The sequence below is a fragment of the Salvelinus fontinalis genome, chromosome 13 (genome assembly GCF_029448725.1).
Source record: "Salvelinus fontinalis isolate EN_2023a chromosome 13, ASM2944872v1, whole genome shotgun sequence".
Lineage (NCBI taxonomy): Eukaryota > Metazoa > Chordata > Actinopteri > Salmoniformes > Salmonidae > Salvelinus > Salvelinus fontinalis.
In genome coordinates, this window is record NC_074677.1 from 10,977,732 (window position 1) to 11,002,714 (window position 24,983).

At 40.7% G+C, this 24,983-nt stretch overlaps 3 protein-coding genes across 4 annotated transcripts in view; 2 read left to right on the forward strand and 1 right to left on the reverse strand.

Moving 5' to 3' along the window:
- The first annotated feature begins 3,000 nt into the window (after positions 1–3,000).
- On the forward strand, positions 3,001–9,946 carry LOC129867772 (lens fiber membrane intrinsic protein-like). Its single transcript, XM_055941279.1, has 5 exons — positions 3,001–3,136; positions 4,505–4,693; positions 5,066–5,215; positions 8,912–9,046; positions 9,697–9,946. Exons 2-5 carry the CDS (start codon positions 4,519–4,521, stop codon positions 9,756–9,758), a joined length of 522 nt encoding a protein of 173 aa, XP_055797254.1. The 5' UTR covers positions 3,001–3,136; positions 4,505–4,518; the 3' UTR covers positions 9,759–9,946.
- A 3,245-nt stretch (positions 9,947–13,191) lies between these two features.
- LOC129867773 (brain-specific homeobox protein homolog) lies at positions 13,192–15,249 on the forward strand. Its single transcript, XM_055941280.1, has 3 exons — positions 13,192–13,609; positions 14,138–14,328; positions 14,425–15,249. The coding sequence occupies exons 1-3, from the start codon at positions 13,357–13,359 to the stop codon at positions 14,662–14,664; spliced, it is 684 nt and encodes a 227-aa protein (XP_055797255.1). The 5' UTR covers positions 13,192–13,356; the 3' UTR covers positions 14,665–15,249.
- Positions 15,250–18,192: 2,943 nt separating this feature from the next.
- The window catches only part of jhy (junctional cadherin complex regulator), a 43,031-nt gene continuing 36,240 nt past the window's right edge, over positions 18,193–24,983 (reverse strand). For both annotated transcript variants that reach the window (XM_055941640.1, XM_055941641.1), the window contains exons 6-8: positions 21,153–21,239; positions 20,151–20,291; positions 18,193–19,342 (exon numbers count right to left, since the gene is read on the reverse strand). In XM_055941640.1, coding sequence (XP_055797615.1) covers positions 19,121–19,342; positions 20,151–20,291; positions 21,153–21,239 — 450 coding nt within the window. In that variant the 3' untranslated portion in view covers positions 18,193–19,120. The remainder of the gene's footprint in view (positions 19,343–20,150; positions 20,292–21,152; positions 21,240–24,983) is intronic.

Sequence of the window (24,983 nt, forward strand, 5' to 3'; positions counted from 1 at the left end):
GTGCAGATGATGATGTGCAAGTAGAGATACTGGGGTGCAAAAGAGCAAGAGGGTAAGTAATAATATGGGGATGAGGTAGTTGGGTGTGCTATTTACAGATTGGCTGTGTACAGGTACAGTGATCGGTAAGCTGCTCTGACAGCCGATGCTTAAAGTTAGAGAGGGAGATATAAGACTCCAGCTTCAGTGATTTGTGCAATTCGTTCCAGTCATTGGCAGCAGAGAACTGTAAGGAAAGGCGGCCAAAGGAAGTGTTGGCTTTGGGGATGACCAGTGCAATATACCTGCTGGAGCACATGCTACGGGTGGGTTGCTATGGTGACCAGTGAGCTGAGATAAGGCAGGGCTTTACCTAGCAAAGACTTATAGATGACCTGGAGCAAGTGGGTTTGGCGACGGATATGTAGTGAGGGCCAGCCAACAAGAGCATACAGGTCACAGTGGTGGGTAGTATATGGGGCTTTGGTGATAAAATAGATGGCACTGTGATAGACTGCATCCCATTTGCTGAGTAGAGTGTTGGGGGCTATTTTGTAAATGACATCGCCGAAGTCAAGGATCAGTAGGATAGTCAGTTTCACGAGGGTATGTTTGGCGGCATGAGTGAAGGAGGCTTTGTTGCGAAATAGGAAGCCGATTCTAGATTTCATTTTGGATTGGAGATGCTTAATGTGAGTCTGGAAGGAGAGTTTACAATCTAACCAGACACCTAGGTATTTGTAGTTGTCCACATATTCTAGGTCAGGACCGTCCAGAGTAGTAATGCTAGTTGGGAGGGAGGGTGTGGGCAGCAATCGGTTAAAGAGCATGCACTTAGTTTTACTAGCATTTGGAGGAGCAGTTGGAGGCCACGGAAGGAGTGTTGTACGGCGTTGAAGCTCGTTTGGAGGTTTGTTAGCACAGTGTCCAAAGAAGGGCCAGATGTATACAGAATGGTGTCGTCTGCGTAGAGGTGGATCAGAGAGTCACCAGCAGCAAGAGCGACATCATTGTTATATACAGAGAAAAGAGTCGGCCCGAGAATTGAACCCTGTGGCACCCCCATAGAGACTGCCAAAGGTCTGGACAACAGACAGGCCTTTGACACACTGAACTCTATCTGAGAAGTAGTTGGTGAACCAGGCGAGGCAGTCATTTGAGAAACCAAGGTTATTGAGTCTGCCGATAAGAATGCAGTGATTGACAGAGTCGAAAGCCTTGGCCAGGTCGATGAATAGACCTGCACAGTATTGTCTCTTATCGATGGCGGTTATGATATCATTTAGGACCTTGAGCGTGGCTGAGGTGCACCCATGACCAGCTCGGAAACCAGATTGCATAGTGGAGAAGGTATGGTGGGATTCGAAATGGTCGGTGATCTGTTTATTAACTTGGCTTTCGAAGATTTTAGAAAGGCAGGGCAGGATGGATATAGGTCTATAACAGTTTGGGTCTAGAGTGTCTCCCCCTTTGAAGAGGGGAATGACCCCGGCAGCTTTCCAATCTTTGGGGATCTCAGATGATAGGAAAGAGAGGTTGAATAGGCTAGTAATAGGGGTTGCAATAATTTTGGCTGATCATTTTAGAAAGAGAGGGTCCAGATTGTCTAGCCCAGCTGATTTGTAGGGATCCAGATTTTGCAATTGGATTTGGGTGAAGGAGAAGTGGGGAGGGGGGGGGGGGGGCAAATTGCTGCAGGGGGTGCTGAGATGTTGGCCAGGGTAGGGGTAGCCAGGTGGAAAGCATGGCCAGCCGTGGAAAAATGCTTATTGAATTGATCGATTATCACAGATTTATCGGTGGTGACAGTGTTTCCTATCCTCAGTACAATGGGCAGCTTGGAGGAAGGAGGTGCTCTTATTCTCCATGAACTTTACAGTGTCCCAAAACTTTTTGGAATTAGTGCTACAGGAAGCAAATTTCTGTTTAAAAAAAGCTAGCCTTAGCTTTCCTAACTGACTAAGTATATTGGTTCCTAACTTCCCTGGAAAGTTGCATATCGTGGGGGATATTCAATGCTAATGCAGAACGCCACAGGATGTTTTTGTACTGGTCAAGGGCAGTCAAGTCTGGGGTGAACCAAGGGCTATATCTGTTCTTAGTTCTACATTTTTTGAATGGGGCATACTTATTTAAGATGGTGAGGAAAGCACTTTTGAAGAGCAACTAGGCATCCTCTACTGACAGGATGAGTTCAATATCCTTCCAGGATACCCAGGCCAGGTCAATTAGAAAGGCCTGCTCGCTGAAGTGTTTTAAAGAGCGGTAAAAGGTTAGAAAACTAACAACAAAGGTTAGGAGAATTTACGTAGCAGGTTAGGTGATTTAGGTTAAGTTTAGCAAAAGCGTTAGGGGAAGGATTAACAACATTTTTACAGTTGTCCCCGATGCGACTCGAACCCACAACCTTTGGATTTCTAGACGGTCACGGTATACGCCTATCCATCCTCCCTGACCAACCTTGCTTTTGTTTCAGTTATTCAGCATTTGTAACATAACATATCATATTTAATGGATGTGCAAACATTTCAGTCCAATCTTAAGGTATTAGGGGTGCAATTTTGTGGACTATGTAGGACCATCATGGGAAACTCTCATATAGAGTATGTCTGGAAATTGTGGGTATGCCTCACAAAAGGATTCCAGTAGTTCTTACAGCTTACATTTACAGAATAAACAAATACTATTGAATTGAAAGTGGGTCAAGGAAACACTCAGAGAATAATAATTAGGAGAATATTTGCTAAATTTTTTGGGGGGGGAAATTAAAATAATCAGTGCTGGTTGAGGCAGAGCCTCTGATTTAACGCCTGGCCTGCTCTCCATTATAGCTGCTTCAGTCCTTCACTTTCAATCAAAACTATCCAGTCATCAGTATTACTTCAACCTGACAGCTTTAGACAATTCTGTTTTTTCAGCAGATTCCCAAACGACAAAACTAGTAGCGCTGATTGGCTAGCTCTCTGCCTGTCCCTTTGTCTGCCCTCTCCGTTTGTTCTATCCCCCCCCCATTTCCCTCTTCACCGATTCAAACGATAGCGCTATTAGCCTGCTGGAAATCTGCCTGTCTTGGCATTATAGGGGTCTTGTTGTATTTTGTCAGGAAACCCAACTTTAATACAGAGTCACTTAGTCTTCATAAAAGGGGTCTATTAAGGTAAGCTTGTCAGCGTGTGGTTGAATTTATGCAATAGTGTCATCCATCTTGAAAATAATGAATTATGATTTAGTGTGTTTGTGTGTGACAGTCAATCTCTGATTCTTTCCAGTATATGAAAAAAAAGTCAGTCATTCAGGGTAAAAATGAGGGTCAGTCAATGCTGATGTTAAATATTGGTATAGTGCTCCAAAACATTTCATTTTAAATGTAGACTTATATCCTAAATGTTTAAATTAATGACTATACTGCATATGGTCAAGTTTATGAGTATATATATAAGTTTACAGGTTGATATCACCAACTTGCATTGATAAAATAGACACATGCTATCTGCTGTATTAAGAAATAAACAATAAATCATTTGTGTTTGGGAATAATCTAGTTATTGAACCACTGAGAAAAACTGACCAAATTTGTAGCCTATAGAATCAGTTTTCAATAAAGTATTGTAAAATCTCCACCATATTATAACCAACAATTTTGTTGGTGTAAATAGAGTATGGATGGAAATGTAGGGTATGGTGACATATAGGTGACACTGAAAACAACTAGGTTGCCCTCTTCTGGCCAGTGTAAAACTGATAGATAATTGATGGAAGTGTCTATGGCTAATTAGTTTCTGCTCTCACAGTAAAAAGAAAAGTAGAGTTGTTTTTGAAAGGGATGACAGATTTAATGTGATTTCATTTTTTTAAAAATCTGATATATTGGCACTCAATGCTGGCAATGAAATATTAGCATTAGTACATCTTTCAGTATTTGGGACAGTTTTACAGTAGTTGTTTCTAGAATAGCAACAGATGTGATCACAAATGAACATACTCTTGAGAAGAGTATTGAGAAGCTGCTATAAGAACAGTAATACATAGAGCCATATAAAAACCCACATAAAATGTGGATCTACTATATTTGCAATGGTAATTAAAATTATGTTCTGGATTTTACCAGACATAACCTGCCATGTAAATATTTTGAAGTGCAAATAAATGTGAAATTGAAATGAGAAAGACCAGGGTTTGGTCAGAAGATATTGTTTTCAGGTAGAACAAGTGACAAATACATGTATCAAATATCAAAGTTATCCTGGGCAAATGCCCTGAGTGAAGCTCTATAACATAAGAGGTGCCTGTGAGGGCCCATCCTTTCCCACTGATCTCCCAGAGAACAAAGTGGACCTCAGAGTAGACACATACCTGCAACCCTTTGGCTCAATCCAGTCGAAATTATGTGATAATTACAATGCAATTACCAACACTTAGGGTCTCTCTTCCTGAAGTGTGCGTGTGTGTTGACAGGGGGCCGCGGCTGACCCCTGTATTCTAAGTGACCTCACGCTATCATTGTGTGTGCGTGTTTGTGTGTCAGTTTGCAGTTGCAGGATGTACAGCTTCATGGGCGGAGGGCTGTTCTGTGCAGGCGTGGGGAACATCCTCCTGATTGTTTCTACGGCAACCGATTATTGGATGCAGTACCGGCACTCCAACAGCTACATGCATCAGGGCCTGTGGCGGTACTGCATGCCAGGGAAATGCTTCACACACAATGACAGCATTGGTGAGGACTACAACCAGTGCACACAATGCTGTCATAACACTGTCATAACACCCAAAACATGTCATAGCAAGCCATAAATGGTATATGAGTGGTGCTATTTCCATGTTATGTGCCATGTAAGTGGTACGGCTTATGAATCACAATATGATGTGATGGGAGCTATACCAATCACACCACAGCTTGTTGATTTTGGCACGAAAGAGTCCTTATCCTAGTCACAGCATGAGCATCAAGGCTTGCTTTCCATAACAAGATTCATATTTGCCAAGCACAGTTCAAACGTCATCAATATGGTTAGTTTTAGGTCAGAACAGGCCAGGGTCAGTCTCTCTTGTACCCTGACAATTCCTGTTAACCTTTGACCCCCTGCAGCCCACTTGGATGCCACCCGAGCACTTATGATCCTCTCTCTCCTGGCCTGTTTCATTGGCATCATTATCGGCATCATGGCCTTCATCCACTCCTCATTCTTCAACAGGTTTGACAAAACCTTTGCTGCAGGCATTTTGTTCTTCATCTCATGTAAGTTGGGTTCATTTACTTCTTTTCACTTATTTTACACATTTTACATAGGGCGTTTTCACATATGAAATGATGTACCCTGGTTCGGTTTCCTGGAGCGTTTGTGGGAATTCTACAGAATACGTTTTGCTTTCACAATACCTGAAATAACCGTTTCAGAGTGCAATTAGCAAGACGCACATTCTACATGACGTTAGCGAGCTAGCTTGTTTACAATGCGCAAAACGTTCGATGTGACCCGCTCCACAATACCTGGTGCTCTGGTCCTGGACCTTGGACCAACTAATCACGCAGGTCCAGGATTTGTGTCAGCCAGGGTTCGTTTGAGTTTCACACAAGCTTTATAGCGCGTATCAGGGTACCGAAAGCCCCTTGGATCCTGATCATAAGCGGATATGTGAAAGCGCCAATACTGTTTGGTTTTCTTTCCATGTCAAATGTTGTAACTGTATGATAAGTGATATACGGTTGATATCTTTATTTGTTGGATGCTGAATAAAACTTTTAGTTCAAATTCAAAGATTCTGTCGGTCGAATGGTGTCTAATTCTTTTTATGAACCACATGTTTTTTGAAGAATAAAACTTAAATACACCAGGCAAAATTTGGCATGGAATAGCATAATGATATAATTGCAGTGGCAAACAGAGCTTAGGGACACAACATCAGGAGTCTGTGTATTAGTTTGACTTTCTGAGTTGTGCATCGTCCTGGTGGTTGGCGACAGAACATATGTATAATCTCTAGGAACTCTATTTACCAGACGTAAAAATAAATGTGTCCCTCACTATCAAATAAAAGTCCAAATACATTTTTTGTCTGAAGCACACCATAATACTTCCGAGTTAGACAGCGGGTTGCCATTAGACCACGCACTTCACGCGAGATGTCCTAGCATGGAATCTACCACTGTTTTACACAGCAGGAAGGAATATGGTGCGGTTTGGACAAAAGTAGGATTCTGACATTTAATTGATAACAAGGGACAACTTTCATTTTACGTCTGGTAAGTAGAGTTCCTAGAGATTACACATATGCTTTTGTTGACAGGAAACGTTTTTTTAGAGAAGCCGGCTATATTGTGGTATGGTTCTTTTCCGTCGCCAATCACCAGAACGATGCACAACACAGGGTGTCCAACCAATACACAGACTCCCGATGTTGAGTCACAAAGCTATGGCGAATCGTGACTATGGGACCTACGCCTTCAGAGGGAACAAAAATCGCCCAATACATTGTATCAAACTCAAAAATCAAGAAAACATCACTTAATGCGCCCAACATTATATGTACTGTAGTCGGAAAATTATAGTTCTAGTGAAGGAGGCGCAATGCTTTTTTATGTAATTTATGAATGAATCAAACAGGCCTGGCGGTGCTTCGGGCTGCGGCACACACAGAGTCAGAATCGGCATGGACACAACATGTGGCACAGAGCATAGAATAATGCGACCAGCAAAACAAACACAGTCTTTACATAACCTATGGTAACCTAACACCAATATCACCAATACCGACAACAACACCAATACCGACAACAACAGTGTCACATCAAAGGTGACAGGCTCATTGTGCTAAAAGGACAGCGACCGTAATACCTGTGCACTCCATGGTTCTGAAGGAGAGACAGTTTTGGTCAAACACATAGACACGGCTGATAGACAGCCGATAGCAGTCACACAGCATCAAATAATGTTAAATAATAAGCATCACATTCACTCCAGTAGGCCCCATGAAATTATAACAATACAAAAGCAGAACCATTTCATTCCAAAATGAAATTAACAAACCAGCTATTACTTCCCATTGCAAATATATTTTAGCACATTCATCACACTAACCGGTGATCTAACATTTAAATGCAACAATGTTTCACAGTCATTATTTTCAATGAGATAGCTAACAGCAAGCAAGCTGGAAAAAATAAAACAGTGTCATTCACCAGATGATCACTTGAAAACAAAGTTTGAAAGTTGTTCTTGAAAAGGGTGATACTAACAGTTTAGCAACAACGTCCAAATTGAGGCCTTCTGTCCACCTTCTGAAGGCCTAGCCAATGGCTGACTGAGCTAGCTAGATTTTTCTACCCAGAGACCACCAAAGAAAAATCCTGATTGGATATTTTTTTCTCTTCAGTATTAACCCTTCTCTATCCAACACAAACTCAAGAGGTGAAGGCAGAAGACAACTACAATTATTGTAAAGATGAAAAAGAAATTAAAACAACATTTTATTTAAAATAAAAACATTTGAAATAAATCCTTAGGCCTCTCTGAAGGCCCTCACAGTTCCCCACTGTATAATTGTCTGGATGAAATCTGGTTCTGGTTGAAGCAAGGTCAGATACTCAAATTATAACTATAACTAGCTAGGTTTCCATCCAATTGTTGACAGATTGTTATGCAAATGTCTAATATACGTATAAAGACCATATGCTCATTTTCCCACCAGAGATGTGTTTCCATCAAATTGGCTTGTTGCGGATAAAAGGCTGTGCATGATGACATTGTAAACATAAAAATTACTTTTGCGCTTAAATTCCCATGTACCAAATAAAAAATACAAGTTAAATGGGTTTCCATCACATTTTATACTGCTGGTTTTGGCAGCAGCTTAAAGATAGGGTATAGCCTATACATGATAAGATTATTATGGACAAAAGAGCAAGATCATTTTTATTTGTCAAATGGCAGCCAAGCATTATCATCATGTCACCAGAATAAGACCCTCAATATTTATTGGAAAGGGGCATCAAGCTCATCACCATGAAGTTTGTAAGTCGCTCTGGATAAGAGCGTCTGCTAAATGACTTAAATGTAAATGTAAGTTTTACCACCCTGTGAAGTTCATCATAACTTTTTTCATATGTAGCCTAATAAACTGCATCCTTTCCCGAGTCATAGTGGGAGGACCACACAACATATCATCGCATGACTCCAAGTTTACTTCGATATGATGGTTATTAGGCCTATATCAATATTTGTGCATAAATCCATTTCCACCACCATTTCTCGCATAATTAATTTGACCAACAAAAAGATCCCACCCTGTGTAGCATATTTTGTTTGTCAACATTTTGGAAAGTTTACAGACAAATCTGCTTTTTCCATCAGGCCTGTCATGACATTTTTTATCCGACATGTAGTCTAGTTCACTCGCATAAAAAGTTTGGATGGAAACCTGGTTACTGACTATAAAAAGTGCTATTTTGTTTGTTATCTGGGTAGTTTGGTCCACTGTGCAGAATATCATGATTGATGTATAAAAATATATATTAAAAAATTCTGTGTTTCAATGTATTTGCAGGGACTTTAAATATTGTAATATTGTTTACATTTTTGCATGTGTCTGCCCTTGTGTTTGGCACTTTCAACATTAACCTGAAACAATACTAGAAAATAAGATCTTAGTTCCGTCTTATTATTCACTAAATCTAGCTTATTGTTTACTAATTAGACATACAAAAGGAAATCAGACACTTCCCAACATCAAACTGTTCACTAAATAAGTGTGCATAATTGTGTATCAGTGTTGAAATTGATCAGTATCCACTGACGTCACAATTTGACAGATTTCTGTTTTAAAACCTAAAGCATAAAACTCTTAAGACTTTTAAGAATCAAAGAAATGCAAAAACATGGATTCCATCGTATGATGTGATGTTGCAGTAAGTAGTTTGCTCTCTTTTTCTCTCCAGGCTTTTTCGTGTTGCTGGCAATGGCAGTGTACACTGGCGTGACAATGAATTACTATGGTAAACGCTATGGCAACTGGAGGTTCTCCTGGTCCTTCATCATCGGCTGGGTGTCAGTGGTGCTAAACTTCTTTTCAGGTAAAACCACAACAACACAGGTCACACTCCCCACATAACATTTAATTGTGAACTAATGTTTTATTTAAGCAAATATATTATTAATACTCCATATGGTTAATCCAAGGCCGGTATTCACAGAATGTCTTAGAGCAGAGGACTGCTGATCTAGGATAAGTTTTGCCTTTTAATCATAGTGAATAAGATGAGGGGGACCTGATCCTAAATCAGCACTCTTATTCTGAGTGGCTTTGTGAGTATGGAATAAGGAGTATTATAAAGGAAAATTAAATATGCTTTATATTTATTTAACCATTATTTAGCCAGGTAAGTCATGAGAACAAATGTGTACCAATTCAATTATGAATATGTACCGCTCCTAACTACTTGAACAAGCAACAATCTCCTTACAGACAATCTCCTTCGTTGGAATATAGAATTTTGGATGGTAGCTGAATTGTGTTTTATATCATTTTAGTCTACTTGCACTTCAGTGTGTGTGTGTGTGTGTGTGTGTGTGTGTGTGTGTGTGTGTGTGTGTGTGTGTGTGTGTGTGTGTGTGTGTGTGTGTGTGTGTGTGTGTGTGTGTGTGTGTGTGTGTGTGTGTGTGTGTGTCTGCGTGCGTGCATGCATGTGTACGAGTACATGATGTCTTTGTCTTTCTTTTAAAGGTATATTCTATATGTGTGCCTATCGGATGCACGAATGCCCCAGAAACTCAAACTCTCACTAGAAGACTTCCAAAATTATAATCAATGTGGAGAGCTTGTGGCTGTTGTGGCTATATGGAGAGCTTGTGGCTGTTGTGGCTATATGGAGAGCTTGTGGCTGTTCCCTGAATTTGAGAGTCAAGATGGATTCATCCACTATTTACTTTTGGAACATGGATTATAGTATTTCAAGTGATCTGAATAAAGGACGCTGGGGATAAACGTGTCTCCTTTTTAATTATTAAATGCTTGTTCTTTTATATTTGCACGGCCCATTTTTACACGTCAGAAATATTGACCATTTTGAGTTCAGGTCTGATATGGTAAAGTATATACATTATCTGCAATGCAGACAAACTAACACAAATCTGGTCAAGTAAAATGATCCAAGTACTTCAAATAAAATGTGACAGATGCATAAATATACTGTCTCCTGTATGTAGGTATTGGTGTCTAATCTAATTACGCTTTAGCAGAGTTGGGCAGGCTTCAAGAAATTATAGAACACAACTGCCCAGGGTCAGGCTATAGAAGAATAGCAGTCATTTTCAAGTGAGTATCTTTTGGAAAATGTTAGTAATAGTTTTATAGCATGTATGGGGATGCACAATAAGCTGCTATGTTGAACACATATGCTATTATTACATAGGCTATCATAAAAAACATGTATATGTTTGGATCATACAACAATGATTTGATCCTGTGGCAGGCATTCTTGTACAACATGATGAATGATATGATGTCCAGACTAACTGGATTGGTTAAGTGGAAGACCGTGATAAACCTATTGCATGCAAGATGATACACTGGTGCAGGGTAAACATATTTGCCAAACACATTGCGTGTGGAATTTGTGTCATGATTTCACTTCGATTGGTTAAACATTGACTGAATTTAATTGATGGTATTCAGAAATGTTTAGGCCACCATTTCCCAAACTCTGGGGACCCCAAGGGGCAGACATTTTGTTTCAAATAATCAAATCTAGATTAGTTGAATATTTGAACCAGCTGTGCAGTGCTAGGGGAAAAAACGAAATGTGCACCTCTTGGGGTCCCCAGGACAGAGTTTGGGAAACTCTGGTTAGGCCTATAGGACAATGTTTTGCGATAAAGGTGTTGTAAAAATGTATGCATATTTCAATTAATATGACATTGCCTTCCTGTATTTCACAATCAATCATCATGTTACATATAAATTGATGCCAAAAGGTCAGTGAAGACTAAGGATCTAATAAAACATGTTCTTCACGCGCCCGCGCCACTGGTACATGATGGGAAGCCCCGACGCAAAACAAAGACGAATGTCAAAACAATATAAAGCTTATTTCCACTTAATTTGATTTATCTTGTTACCAGATCAATAAATATAGTAACACTGCAAAAAAAAGGACCAGGCGACGTCTCTGAAGCTAAACGATGTATTACCAAATAGAATGCTGCAAGCCTCTTATCGAAGGAAATGTGCCACTTAAAGGCGCTGCATGGTCAATCCACTATCTGCATTGGCTGTGCAGCATTTACGGTGATACGGCCTCTGCAGAAGTCAGGTCATTCATACTTCTTGGGCTTTATGGAGCAGCGCATAGCTGTTGTGAAGGAAGTTGTCAAGGAAGTGAGTTTGTGTTTATACAGGACCTCCCGGCCCCACCTACCATCAACCAATCACATAGAGCCCTCGGCATTGTTGCAGAATTTGGGAGGCGCACAAAAATATGGTAGGGAGCTCAATTTGGCCTCTGCGTGGCTCCGGAGGCTCCGCAATTCCGTCACATATCCATACAGCGCCTCCGACAACATTTTCAGATCAAGCATAAATTGGCTTTTAGAATTGATGCTCTGGCGCCCAGGCACCACATTTTACTTGATGAACTGGCTGTTAAAAGCCGATTAACCCCACCTTAAGAACGGAACGGATCTTATTGAGTGCAAAGACGATTTCATCACCATTGTTTATTTACCCTACTTTCAAATTTTCCTCTTAAACCAACAGTTACCCTGATTGTCTTTTAAGAACGTCTGAGGCGCACTTGAATGTCAGAGGTCTTCTCAGCTTAGTTCATGATTTAGCTGGAAGACTCAAAATACTACATGCTTTGCAAGTGTTTTTTTTTTTCAGCAAGATAATTTGTTCTATAGGCCTATTATCTTCAACAAATGTTTATACAAGTAGCCTTCTACAGATATGTCAAAAAGGGTCTCAAGAGGATTACCAACGTGAACTAAGACCTGCAAGTCATGGCATATCACTTCATTCGATCGACTGTCGAATTGTGCAGTTGCCACAAAAGTCTATGATTTCTGGACTCTGCTCGGAGAGAGAAACAAACGAAAACAGTGCCTCAAGCTGTCACATTTCCAAGTTCATTAAACTGGTGCTACATTACATTTGGAGTCATTTGCAAGGTGCACATTCATTTTCCTTATACAAGCTCATGCATATGGAGGACATGTTTAAGATTTGGCGCAGTAATGCAATTTCGTGAGTAATTGAATCCAGTAATTAATTTGTTCTGCCTACCTGATCAAATGGAAATACTGTCCTCGCGCCCATGGATTACTACTTCCGCTCTAACATCTCCCCTAATTGCCTAATAGCATTGCAGCGAAAATTCTGCCTGCATTAAGACACTTTCACATTAGCCAGCGTGATTGGAAATGTGATGACAACACGATATCAACAAATTAAGGCCTCAGTCGCCTAAATGTCGCAGGAGCACCACTTGTACTCTCACAGATTTTAATACCAACAATTACAGCCAATTTAGGGCGGAATTATCAGATAGCCCTGTTATATCCCCCGCCTCAGCGATCCGCTCAAAATGACTAACTAAGAAAAGATAGTATAGGAAACTAACTAGCCTAGGGATTACTACAACAGGCTACTGTTGCACAAAAAAATAATAATGCCCTTTAGAGTAGTAAATGTTAGTTTTCTGTCGTCTATGTGGGAATGCCAACAGCAGTCCCACAGATGTTAGGAGTAATTAAAAAGTCTAAGATAGGCTACATGTAGAAAGTGAAACGTTATCATTTCTTAATCATTGGTGTTGCCTAGTAATGGCGTATACCTTGTTATAAACAGTTGATGTTTATAAATAGGCTATAAATTGCACCACAGGTTACGTGACATATATAATAGTCTAATGGCTTAAAATAGTAGGATATATGTTTATACTCAAATTTGACTGGAAAATGGGCGAATGGAAGCAAGTTTGACTGAGGCGCGGGAACAACTGCAGGACTTCCGTGGGAAGGCTTTTTCAGCACCATGGCGAACGACCCTCCCTCTTCGTCATCACCATGATTAATCCATACAAAACTAATTCCTTGCTCCGCCCCACTGGCGTGCTATTGGCTGATTACAAATCAATTTCACAATTTACCACAGTCGCTCCCCTTGGATAAATAGTAGGCTAATTTACCTCCCACTGGCACTGAATAAATAGTAGTCTAATCTGCCTGGCACCACTCACTGGCTGCCACACAGACGACAATTCTAGCGTTTGAGACTGACGAGACGGGCAAGAAGTTTAGTGCTTACCCTTCCCTGGTTTGTTAGGGTGCGCATAGCATCAACACCACACGGACTCAATTTTGAAAGTGTTTTCAGAGATATAAAATGAATCTGAACTACACATCCCCAATGCCTCAGATGCCAGCCCAGAGGTCAACGTCGTTCTTCATCGAAGATATTTTATTACACAAACCCAAGCCTCTGAGAGAGGTCTTCCACTCGCCGTTCTCAAGCTCTCTGGCGTCCCGAATGCCTCTCCTAGAATATGGATACCCACTGATGCCCACTCCGATACTAGCGCATCACCCGCACCATCCTCTACAAAAGCTGGACCATCACCAGTATTTCTTTACGTCTGGTAAGTCAACGAAGGCACTGGACTGGTAAATGCATTCACGATGCAGTCAGAGAGTGCAATGACAGTTAAGACATTTTAACGTTGACATTCCGTTAGGCCTATAAATATTTAATTCCAAATGGGTCTTTTATAATGTTGGTGCATGCAACATTTCAATTTTAGTAGCCCATTAAACCTAATAGCCTGACAAAACGATGGAATTGTCTCCGGCGTTGTACAACAGGTGCATCTGCCTTCGCGCGTAAACATTGGTGCAAAAAAACGTTTTCGAATAAATCCAACTCAATCAGAACAAAAACAATTTATACTCCATTATATAATGATTGGCTAAATATAACGAGGCCTAATGTAATAGTGTGAAGAAATTTCATGGAGTAAAACGCTTTAAAGCCTGATTTAAATAGGCCTTTTGATTTTCCCACATGCCTAGAGTTTGACATCTCATTTAACTTAACAAATTTATATGTTAATATAATTTTATTAAATATTGTGTTGAATTAAATTTTGAATGCAATATTTATTTCACAGGGATGCAAATGCCGGCCTTATTTCAGCATCATCCAGAGTTACCGGGCAAACATTGCAGACGCAGGAAGGCGAGAACGGTTTTCTCGGATTCTCAACTATCTGGTCTTGAAAAGAGATTTGAGATACAACGGTACCTATCCACACCAGAACGAGTGGAGTTGGCAACAGCGTTAAGTCTCTCGGAAACCCAGGTAAGAAAACTAAATTCACACAATCAACATAGCCTTCGGGATGGTCGCATTGTGCTGCAAATCAAGTTAATTAAATATTCCACCTTTGTCACACAGGTGAAAACATGGTTTCAAAACAGAAGGATGAAGCATAAAAAGCAACTGAGGAAAACACAAGACGACCAGAAAAATCCGAATGACTTAGATAGATCCATGGATAACGCAAGTGAGAGTGAACTCAACGAAAAAAATACAGATGATGTTAACAGTGGAATCGAGCCGAACTCGTACATTTTGGAAAATGAGGACGATGTTGATATCGAGGATGACATTTGCTCGCCAGAACCTTCACTATAGAGCAAGTGGCAAGTTGTTTTAAAAACAAATAACCATGACCCATTGTAAATGTAAATATTGAATTGTGTCTTTTCCAAATGAAATTATATATAGCTTTTTTAAACAAATCAATGATAATAATACAAAGTAGTATTTATTCAAGGGTATGCGTAATATCTCACTACACATTCATTTTAGGCTCTGTCTATATTTATGTTTTCATTGACTGTAAAAAGCATCATATCAAACAACTGTACATACAAAATATAATCGGAAGCAATGTTCATTATTAGGAAATTATTAATAATATTATTATTTGTATGACTATTATTATCTTTGAATCAAAAGTCAAACAAAAACCAGACACCTTAATTTTAAGATTTTTAAAAAAATGTTTAAAGCCACAAGTTGAATATTTTGCGAGAATCTTTGAGAAAAATTTGTATATAACTACTTTGATAAACAAAATCGACATCTCAATTGCAGCATGTCACATTTTTAACCTATTTTTTGCACTTTCGTTCAGGTAGTCTAATGAAAGATGTTGCAGCATATGCCCTTTGAAGTGTTATTGCTTTACTATTAAAACGTGCATGATAACCAGAGCTAATTGTTTATTTAGCCTGTACCATTTCTCGTTTACGTTAGTTGGTTTTATTATTAGGCTATGGGATTAAAGTTTCATTTTCCTCTAAACTTGGATGAATTGACCAATGTTTCAATTTAATGCAAGTTAATACTTTATTAGTTATTAATCAATAATTATATCTTTATAGGACACTGGAGATTTAACTAGAACATATATTTTTATTTAATTGAAAGTTTTATAGGAATACTCATACTTTTGAAAAGCAATTTTAGCCAATGACCTCTTTTGTACTTCAATAATAATAGCATCTTCATTTTAATTAATTATGGTTATAATAATATTTTTAAGGAGCCTATTATTTTCCATAGGCCTATCCACATTAATACCTTCCGTATCTAGAGAAGTGATCAGTTGTAATAGCTTTTTACTAACATAACCCACCTATTAAAGAACCAGGAGCCATTTAGCTGTGGAGGTAATGTGAATCCGAGGCTGCCTGTTTTAAGTTGCTCATGCGGTTGTAAACCTTGGTAGGTGGGACACCGCTGAGTGAGGAATACAAGAAAGACTTCCCCACACTAGAACAAATAGTTGTTACATGCAACTTGGAGGAAGCTATTCATAAACATTCTCATGACTTTTATTCAACTTGAGTTATTCTGCCACTGGATCACCAAATGTCTTAGGAAGAGCAGAAAGAGAAGACGTGCACCACTGACTCAAGCAGTCGACTCAAAACAACATGGGCCCCTCACAAATTGCGTTCAATGCTAAGCTAAATGGGGATATTTGGACAGATATTTAAGTCAAATAATGTGTGAATAATGTTGTTGACATTAAAAGTAAACCAACCAATCGTTGGTCTTTTCCTCTCCGTGGTAGAATATTACTCGAAAGTTGTTGCCAAAATCGCTGGCGTAGTAAAATGGTCTACCAGATCCAACCAAACTAAATTTGACAGTCAAGTCAACTGATTTGTTCAGAGAATTAAAAAATTTAACGAATGTTCTAAAACAGATAAATGTTCTGGAAGTATGGAAAGAATGCAGGATAAAATAAAGTAATTCAGTATAGCCTAGAAATTCAGTCACCTCTTGCAATTCAGTCACCTCTTGCAATACAACTGCCACACCTGAAAACAATATGCATTGATTATTTAAATATTCTCCACCTGTGTCAATCAGCCATCACTTAATTGCTTGGCCAATCAACAGAGACACTAACAGAAAACGATTTGGACAAATAACAGTTGGGGGTTTAAATTACAACATTGAAAACAGTGTTCATGACTTGGTGAAAGTAACTCCATAACGCACCCATTTTTTATTTTCTCGGAATATGATCAAAATCAGTTAGTACACATTGTTAAAATATACTCACGTTAGATAATACTCATCAGTAGCATGCAAACACACAAATTTGACATTTGAGAAACATGGATGAATGTCTAATTCTGATGTGAGACTGAGAGCTGGAAGCAGCACTACCCTTTAGGCCTACAGGTGAGCAAGTATGCAAATTTCTTCTGCAATGGCAATGAGTGCAAAAACAAGGGCAGATTTTTATGTAAGTATCATCTCTAGTAGAAAAATACTTTCTTATTAATTTTCCTTTCAGATAATGAGTATTCACTATTTGCTTTTAACTCAACCCCCGAGAAACAAACACCCACACACCAAAGGGTTGGAAACACACACACACACACCAAGGAGTTGGAAGCCAGGGTCTGCCATGGTGCGCCCCTGGAGCAGATTACGGGTTAAGTGCCTTACTCAAGGGTACAACGGCAGGAGCTGGCACGCCACTTGCCACCAGATTTTCTTATCAGAATTGGGATTCGATCCGGCAACCCTCCGGTTCCTGGCCCATCTCTCTAACCTCTAGGCGACCTGGTACTTTCCATGTGGGCCACTTCATCTGGAATGCCCTTTAAAAGCATGCACGCATGCACTCACACACACACATGCACACACCGTATGCATGCACACACACACGCACAGGCCAAAATCAATACCAGCTATTGTTGAATTATTGAGTCATTTAAATGTGCACCACAAGGCAGCTCTCCATTCATTTGGAAGGTTTAAATTAACAGGCACATCCAAACAGGATATGCAGCACTCTCCCACCCTTTGAAAAGCAATTCATGTCGTTTTCAAAAGATAATGCGGATTGACTGAGAAAATAAAAAGCGTTGAAGAGAATAGGCCGTGCGGAAGGTGATCAATTAAAAGATTAAGCGTTTTGCAACACATGGATGCATCTGCATTTGGACCTAATAGTGGGGCCATCAGCTCATTTTCAGGGCCCTGCCGCCTACTCACATCAAAGCATGCACGTCTGCCCCGGTTATTCCAATCGGCAGAAAGGGATGCTAATTTAGCCCCCTTCATGTGTGGTGGTGAGAGACTCCTTCAATTAACTATATTTCTATGGCAAAAGAGAGTTGGTCTGGATAGGCAGTGTTTCTCATTAGGTCCGGTATTTATTATTACCCCCACACATCTGAGGCTTTAACACTAAAAACACAGTGCATCAAAGACGCCATGATGGGTTAAATGGAGACTATAATCGAATTAAAATATTACATAGGAGGAAATAGCTCTTTGATAATGATCTGACGGTTCTATTAAATAAATGGGGGGCGCTTGAGATTTTGTTTTATTGGGGGGGAATTATCACTTTAAACTACAGAGAACTAGTTTACAAACCCTAATCAGGTGGCCTTCAAAGGGTCATCTTTGTTTGACCCATTTGTATCTGTGAAGTAGAGACTGGGGGATACAGGGAGAAACTAATCAGGCATGGAACAAAAAGAGCAGATTATTTCAGATTAACAGCAGCAACCAGGTGCGTGAGAGGGTGAAAGGGGACAAATTGGAAATGTGGATAAAATGCCAAAGAGTGAATTACCAACTCGTACCCCCCAAAAATGAGACAATATAGCAGAGTACCGGAAGCGTTTTGATTTAATGACATATTGTTGAATTTACAGAGGATGTTTCAATGTCAAGTGCAATCAAAACAACAGAGAAAAACAGGTGGAGTACACTGTAGTTTCCCAAAAAATTGACCATTAGGTCTTTACCAATTGTCTACCCACAGTATTTTTACTCAGTTGCCTACTCCTTGTCATCAAACAACCTACACAAAGCTTTAGGTGTACATGTTCTCTCAGATTGTAATATTGCACTATTATGTGTGGTATTGTACTAATATGTGTAATATTGTACTACAACAACAAACCATATGTGTTATGTCTGAATTGACTTGAGCAGCTGTACTGTATTAGACATTTTCAGGTCATGTGCACTCAGGTCATGACTCATGAGCAATTGTAAGGTTAAGAATTTTAGCAGGGAGATATTCAAGTAATTGAAGAATCATCAATAGCCAGAGCATGATTTATCTGAAATGTGTACAAACCATTTGCATATTTTTCAAACATCAATATATTACCTTATTATCAACTGCAAGCTAAAAAATCCACTTGGTTTGGGATTACAGTACTATGTTGCCTATAGTGTAAATTACGGTATGGTACTGAATAAGTACCATGTTTACCTATGAGTTTAAGTGCATCAAATCATATGAAGAAACACGTAAGCTATGTTTAACAGCATCACTAGTTGTAAAAAAAACTTTCATACAGTAAATGCTTATGTCATCAACCACAAACAGACAGACTACGCTGTAACACCTCAAACTGCAGTTATAGACACAAGCATTAATGAAGGATTGCTGCACGAATCCCCTGCTTATTCCTCCATATTGTCTATGTAGTCCATATGCTGAGTTTCATCAAAAGTCGAACAGCCATGTCAGCTTTAAGGGTGACTCCAGTTGGGTGACTCCAGTGTGCTGTAAAGTGAATGGGCCGGTGCTGTGTTAGATGGCATGCACCACATTGAAGCGGGCCACAGTCTGTTTCTCCTGCTCGTGCCGTTTCCTCAGGGCCTCCACTGTGGCCAGCTGGGATAGGTCGAGGCCCTCCCGGAGGCGAGTGTTGCCCCTAAGGGCCCCCTGGGCTCTCTCTGGCTCTCTGGTCTTGGGCTGCTGGGCCTGGGGCACTACCTTGGGCCTCAGGATGCTCCTGGCGTACTCCAGGGCCTTAAATCCAATGGAAATAAAAGGTACAATTTTATTTAACACTGACAGGTATAATGAGATTAATATAATACCGTTATAATGCATTGTAAGACTTTCTATGAACATGTATGATGCTCTTATAATTTCCCATATCATCCCTCCTAACTAAATCACTGCCACCTTGAGTCAATAAAACATTTGCTATAAACATATAAGATAACAAAGACTCACGCTTACAAGTAATAAACAAGTAATAAAGCATTAGGTTTTAAGTAAAGTTTTACAGAAATATAGTTTGGAGATAGAGGGGCAGGTACAACTGCAAGAACTGGGGGGGAAAACTATGCTTTCAAATGGCCGATTGAACTTGGGGAGCCAACTTTGTGACAGAATGTTGATATGTCTTTAATTGATCTCAGTCTCGCAATCAAGTGACATTTCAGTGCATGGTGATTCATTTGTTATCTGTAAATAACAAAATGGCGACTGGAAGTGCAATACAGACAATTTTCCTAAATGAGCCTATTGTTTCCCAGAGGATGCAGTAAGCTCATACATTGTTTAGAATTGTCTCCTATTATCTGAGAGACAAAGATACCTAACATTGTGTGATGGAGCTGACAGATAATGATGATGGACAAATTGACTGAGGAAACCGGGGGGAGATGGATGCACTTGAAGCGATGTACTCTCTCTCGCTCTTTTTTTCTCTCTTTCCTTCTTTCTCTCTCTTTGTCACCGTCATTCCACCTCTGACTCTCCCTCCCTCCCCCTCTCTCTCTCTGATTCTCTTTCTGTTTCTGATTCTCTCTGTCTCTTTCTCTGTTACCTTCCTCCTAGGAACCATGTTGTCCTTGTTGTTGCTGCCCACTGCGTTCCTGGCGGCTGGCAGAAAGGGAATCCTACTTATCTTCTTGTTCTGCTCGCGGATCACATTTGAATACAGCTTCTGTCGTCTCATTTTCTCGGCCTGAGCCACGTTGTGAATGAACAGAGAAAGAGAGGGAGATTACAAAAGAGTGGGTTTAATTAACTGAGCCATTTCTCCCTTAAGGCCCTATTCTCTTTGTGTATACCTCGGCGGAGCCTCTCCACACCGCCCGACAAAACCAAATACAACAAACCATTCAGCAGGCCTATCAACATTTACACATATCATTCACTAATAGGGCCGACCCTAGAGACAGAGACGGCCTCAATCTAGTGCAAATTGGCCATACATGCTCACTTTTTACTCTCAGGGATTAACAAAAGATACATCAGACCCCAAATACCATTCAACCTTCCAGGGCTACTCTCATTTGCTTTGTGATTCCAATTGAATCTGTTCAGAACAAGACAAGTCTTTAATGAGAAACAGGGACAGAGGGGCGGGATATAATGGAAGCACAAAGAGGCCATTGAAGATCATCAGCTGAATAAAATGAACCGGGTAAATGGATTTATGAAGCATCTAATCATTACTGTTGTCTGTTTGAGACCTACATTCCTTTTTTTAACAAACACTTTAAAAAAAGTTAAGATTTAAGATTGCTGAATAAAAAAAGGCTCCCGAGTGGCGCAAGGCACTGCATCTCAGTACAAGAAGTGTCATTACAGTCCCTGGTTCGAATCCAGGCTGTAGCACATCCGGCTGTGATTGGGAGTCCCATAGGGCGGCGCACAATTGGCCCAGCATCATCCATGTTGGGTCATTGTAAATAAGAATTTGTTCTTAACTGACTTGCCTAGTTTAATAAAGTAAAGCATTGGGTACAGAATTGCTGGAAGCCACAGGAACATATTATTATTTGGTATGACAATTGATTTTAAGGTAGGCAGAGGCACTTACTGTAATTTCTGTGGTGGTGTAATCAGGCCCAAGGCCTCCAAGATAAACGTCCTGCTTCAGCTGCTTATAGTCCTTCAGGGTGTAGGCCTAGGACAATACACACACACACACACACACACACACAATACATATTATTAGATAATACTTATTATTAAGGCATGGAATGACATACACACACATTAAACTTTATACGGAAATGCTGCCTACCTAAGTACAGAAATATCTATTTTTTGCCTTTAAACAGGTTGTTGATAAGTGCCTGTATGTTTGGGTCTTTTGATATTAAGGGGTGTTTGTATTGCACCCTGGGGAGTGGAGTCCCAGGGACAGGTTGACAGAGAGATTCTCTCTTCTAGGCAGAGAGACGAGGAAGCACCTTAATCCGCAATGTATTTCTGAGGTGCACTCGAGCAGCAATCCACAAACTGCCCCGGACAATAGGGGACTAATCATTCCAGATCGGACTGGCTCCTTTTAGGGGCTTAGGCCACTTTGGAATTAGCCATTGGTCATGGAGATGGCTTCCTGTTGAGTTTTTTTCTTTCTTTTCAACCCCCTCCCATCTGCTTTCACATTTTTTGATACCCTCCACATTGGGGTGTTTACAAATCTACCCTGTAATCTTGTCAGACATGATGGGGAACATGGCAAAGTGAGGATATAGGAAGAGGAAAGGGGCAGGGGAAAGGCTAGTGGGGATACGGGGAAGGAAAGGGGCAGGGGAGAGGCTAGTGGGGATACAGAGAGAGGAAAGGGGCAGAGTATTTGGTATTTTGGGTATTTCGTCCCCTTGGAATGAGCGCAACCAAAACAAAACTCATCTCCAAAATGGAATAATGTGCAGTCAAAATAAATTGTGAGCCAGGGCAACACATTGGCTAAAGGCAAAGCACAAAACTCACTGACCGGCCACCCTTGAGAGACGATCAGCAACCAAGTTGTCCTTCCAACGGACATGTCTGGTTTCCAGGGGAAACGCCTGCAATAGCCGTAGTAACTTTCCTCTCATTAGGAAAGTTACCACCTCACTGCAGAGCTTCTCTCTCTTTTAAGGGTTCACTCGGTAGGCATGTTGTTAGAATTTATTCACTATGGGGAAAGGGCCTGAAAAGCAAGCCTGCAACGGTGACCCCAGAACGGGCAACAAAACCAGAACTTGGTCACCCACATCGAAAGTGCAGTTTTGGGCATTCCGATTGTACCAAATTTTCATTTTTGTTTGTACCCTCTCCAGATTCTCACTGGCAAACTCACAGTCGAGATGCAATCTGTATCAAAAAGCGCTAACGCGCTCCAACATATTTGTTTTGGTTTTTAACGTGTCGCCCTGCAACAACAACTCTCTCAGCAAACTCAAAGGACCACTGACATGATGTCCAAACAGCACAAGAGGGACCCCTTCATCCCAGTCTTCCTCAAACTCAAAGCAGTAAGCTCTCAACATAGACTTAAAGGTCTGATGAAATCTCTTAAGAGCACCTTGAGACTCTGGGTGGTAGTCACTAGAGGGGCAATGGGCTACACCCAACTGTTGTAGCATTTGCTGGAATACCTTTGACATGAAATTCTAACCTTGGTCCGACTGCACTGCGGAAGTCCAAACGTTGAACATTTTTCGCCAGGTCCTTAACAATACTGGGAACTGTGATTTTCCTCAGTGGAATGGCCTCAAGGAAATGAGTGTCAGCACACATTATGGTTAAGAGAAACTGGTTACCACTCTTGGCTTTGGGCAAAGGACCAACACAGAGTACCAGAATCCTGCTGAAAGGTTTGTCAAAAGCAGGAAGAGGCTGCAAAGGTGCAACCGGTAGAGCATGGTTCGGTTTACCCATCCCCTGGCAAACACGACAGGATTTACAGTAAGCCAGATGGCCTGCCATGCTACCATCGTGAGCCAGCCTCAGTGTCTCTTGTCGAAGCGTAACTGGAACGACAATTTGAGATACACTAGGCCAATCGTTTTGCCTGAAGTGGCGCAAGAACGCCATTTCCTCATTAAAACACCATCTCTGTCAAAGCAACCCACACAAACTTAATCAAACTCCTCCATTGGATGTATCTCAGCAAAAAGAGGGGAGAGGGAAACATCTTTAATCTGTTCTGCAATCTGCTGCTTCCTAGACAACCCTCTCTTCCTTCAGCGATCCTACAAACTCACTTACCTTTGGGGTTTTCAAAGGAGAGGTCAACTCAGGAGGTTTAGCTAAATCAGGATCACCCATATATGTCTCGGACAAATCAACCATGGTAGGATCGCTGACATTCTCCTCCACACTAGACTTGCTCCCGGTGACTTTCTTAGACATAGCACGTGTAACAGCAGGGATCACTCTAGGGTAAGTCCATGGCTTTTTATATTAGCCTGTGTGTTTATGCATCTTTCAAAAATGATTCCACCAATCTTATAACCCCTCTAGGTGGATGTCAGTGACAGAAACGCTACCACAAAAGTGTATTTTGAACACTCAAATATTTGGGCACAGCAGAGCTTCAGAGAGGTGACTAGAGCAACTACCATACTCATGGGAAACAAAATCCCATTACGTTCCACTGCAAAAATGTCTCTCAAACAGAAGGTGGAACTAACAAAGAGTCACTGACCAACAAACAAATCGAAGGGTTCTGAAAGACACTCATGGAGGTGTCCACTGAAAGTTGACTAGCAACAACTGACCCTCCCGGGTGGCGCAGTGGTCTAGGGCTGCGCCACCAGAGTCTCTGGGTTCGTGCCCAGGCTGGGCTGGGTTCGCGCCCAGGCTCTGTCGCAGCCGGCCGCAACCGGGAGGTCCGTGGGGCGACGCACAATTGGCATAGCGTTGTCCGGGTTAGGGAGGGTTTGGCCGGTAGGGATATCCTTGTCTCAGTATGTAAAAATGTAATGAAATGTTAAAATGTAATCAAATGTATGCACTCTACTGTAAGTCGCTCTGCATAAGAGCGTCTGCTAAATGACTAAAATGTAAATGTAACTGGAACTTAAAAGACACCCACCATGGGGCCCACTAAATTTGCCCAAAAAGAGGCAAACAAAAGAAAAAACTACACCAAACGTAAAGACAGGAAGCAAACCAAAAAGATGGCATAAAACGAAATCAGGGAAATCAGATAAAGAATTGTTTGTCTAGAAATCAAAATGGGGAAATCCATTTAAATATGTTAACCCTCCGCATCTATCAAGAACACTGGAGCACTGGGCCAGCCACTCTTAAATAGCACCAGGGACAGCACAGGTGCAACACCGTCCCACCTTTCCACTCAAGTCCAACATCAAAACATAAATGGAAAAGCCAAAGCCTGTAACAGTAATAACGTGATAAAAGTAATTTTCTCAGATTAATTGGTACCTTAAAAATAATCAGTAGAATATATATTTAAGTTACCTACTAAATAAAAATAGTAGGCTACGGTATAACATTAACTGAGTGTTTTGTCTTAGAAAGCGAATGTCTACTACTGTATGTGGATGTCTCTAGTCTGTGCTACACTACCTTATGGGAGCAGGGCAGACTCTGTGTTCCTCAATGGGACACACCTGCAGGGCTCAAAATGGCCAACGACAGAGGCCGTCATTGCATGCAAATGTATGTCTTTAGCCGCCCCTTGCCTCCCTCTCCCTTTAATTCACCTTATTTTCTTACACGTCTCAAAATGGTTGTTTTACCTCATCTCAATGCTATTAAGTGCATCTTACATGCATTAGACAATTAACCTGATGTTTTGCGTTTGTTGCCACTAAGGGGCACCTCCTTTAATCGTTCCGTTTGTAAAGGAGAACGTGAGAATGTCATCTCTGCCGTCAAAGAACATTGTTTTTGCGACTTGTGCGAT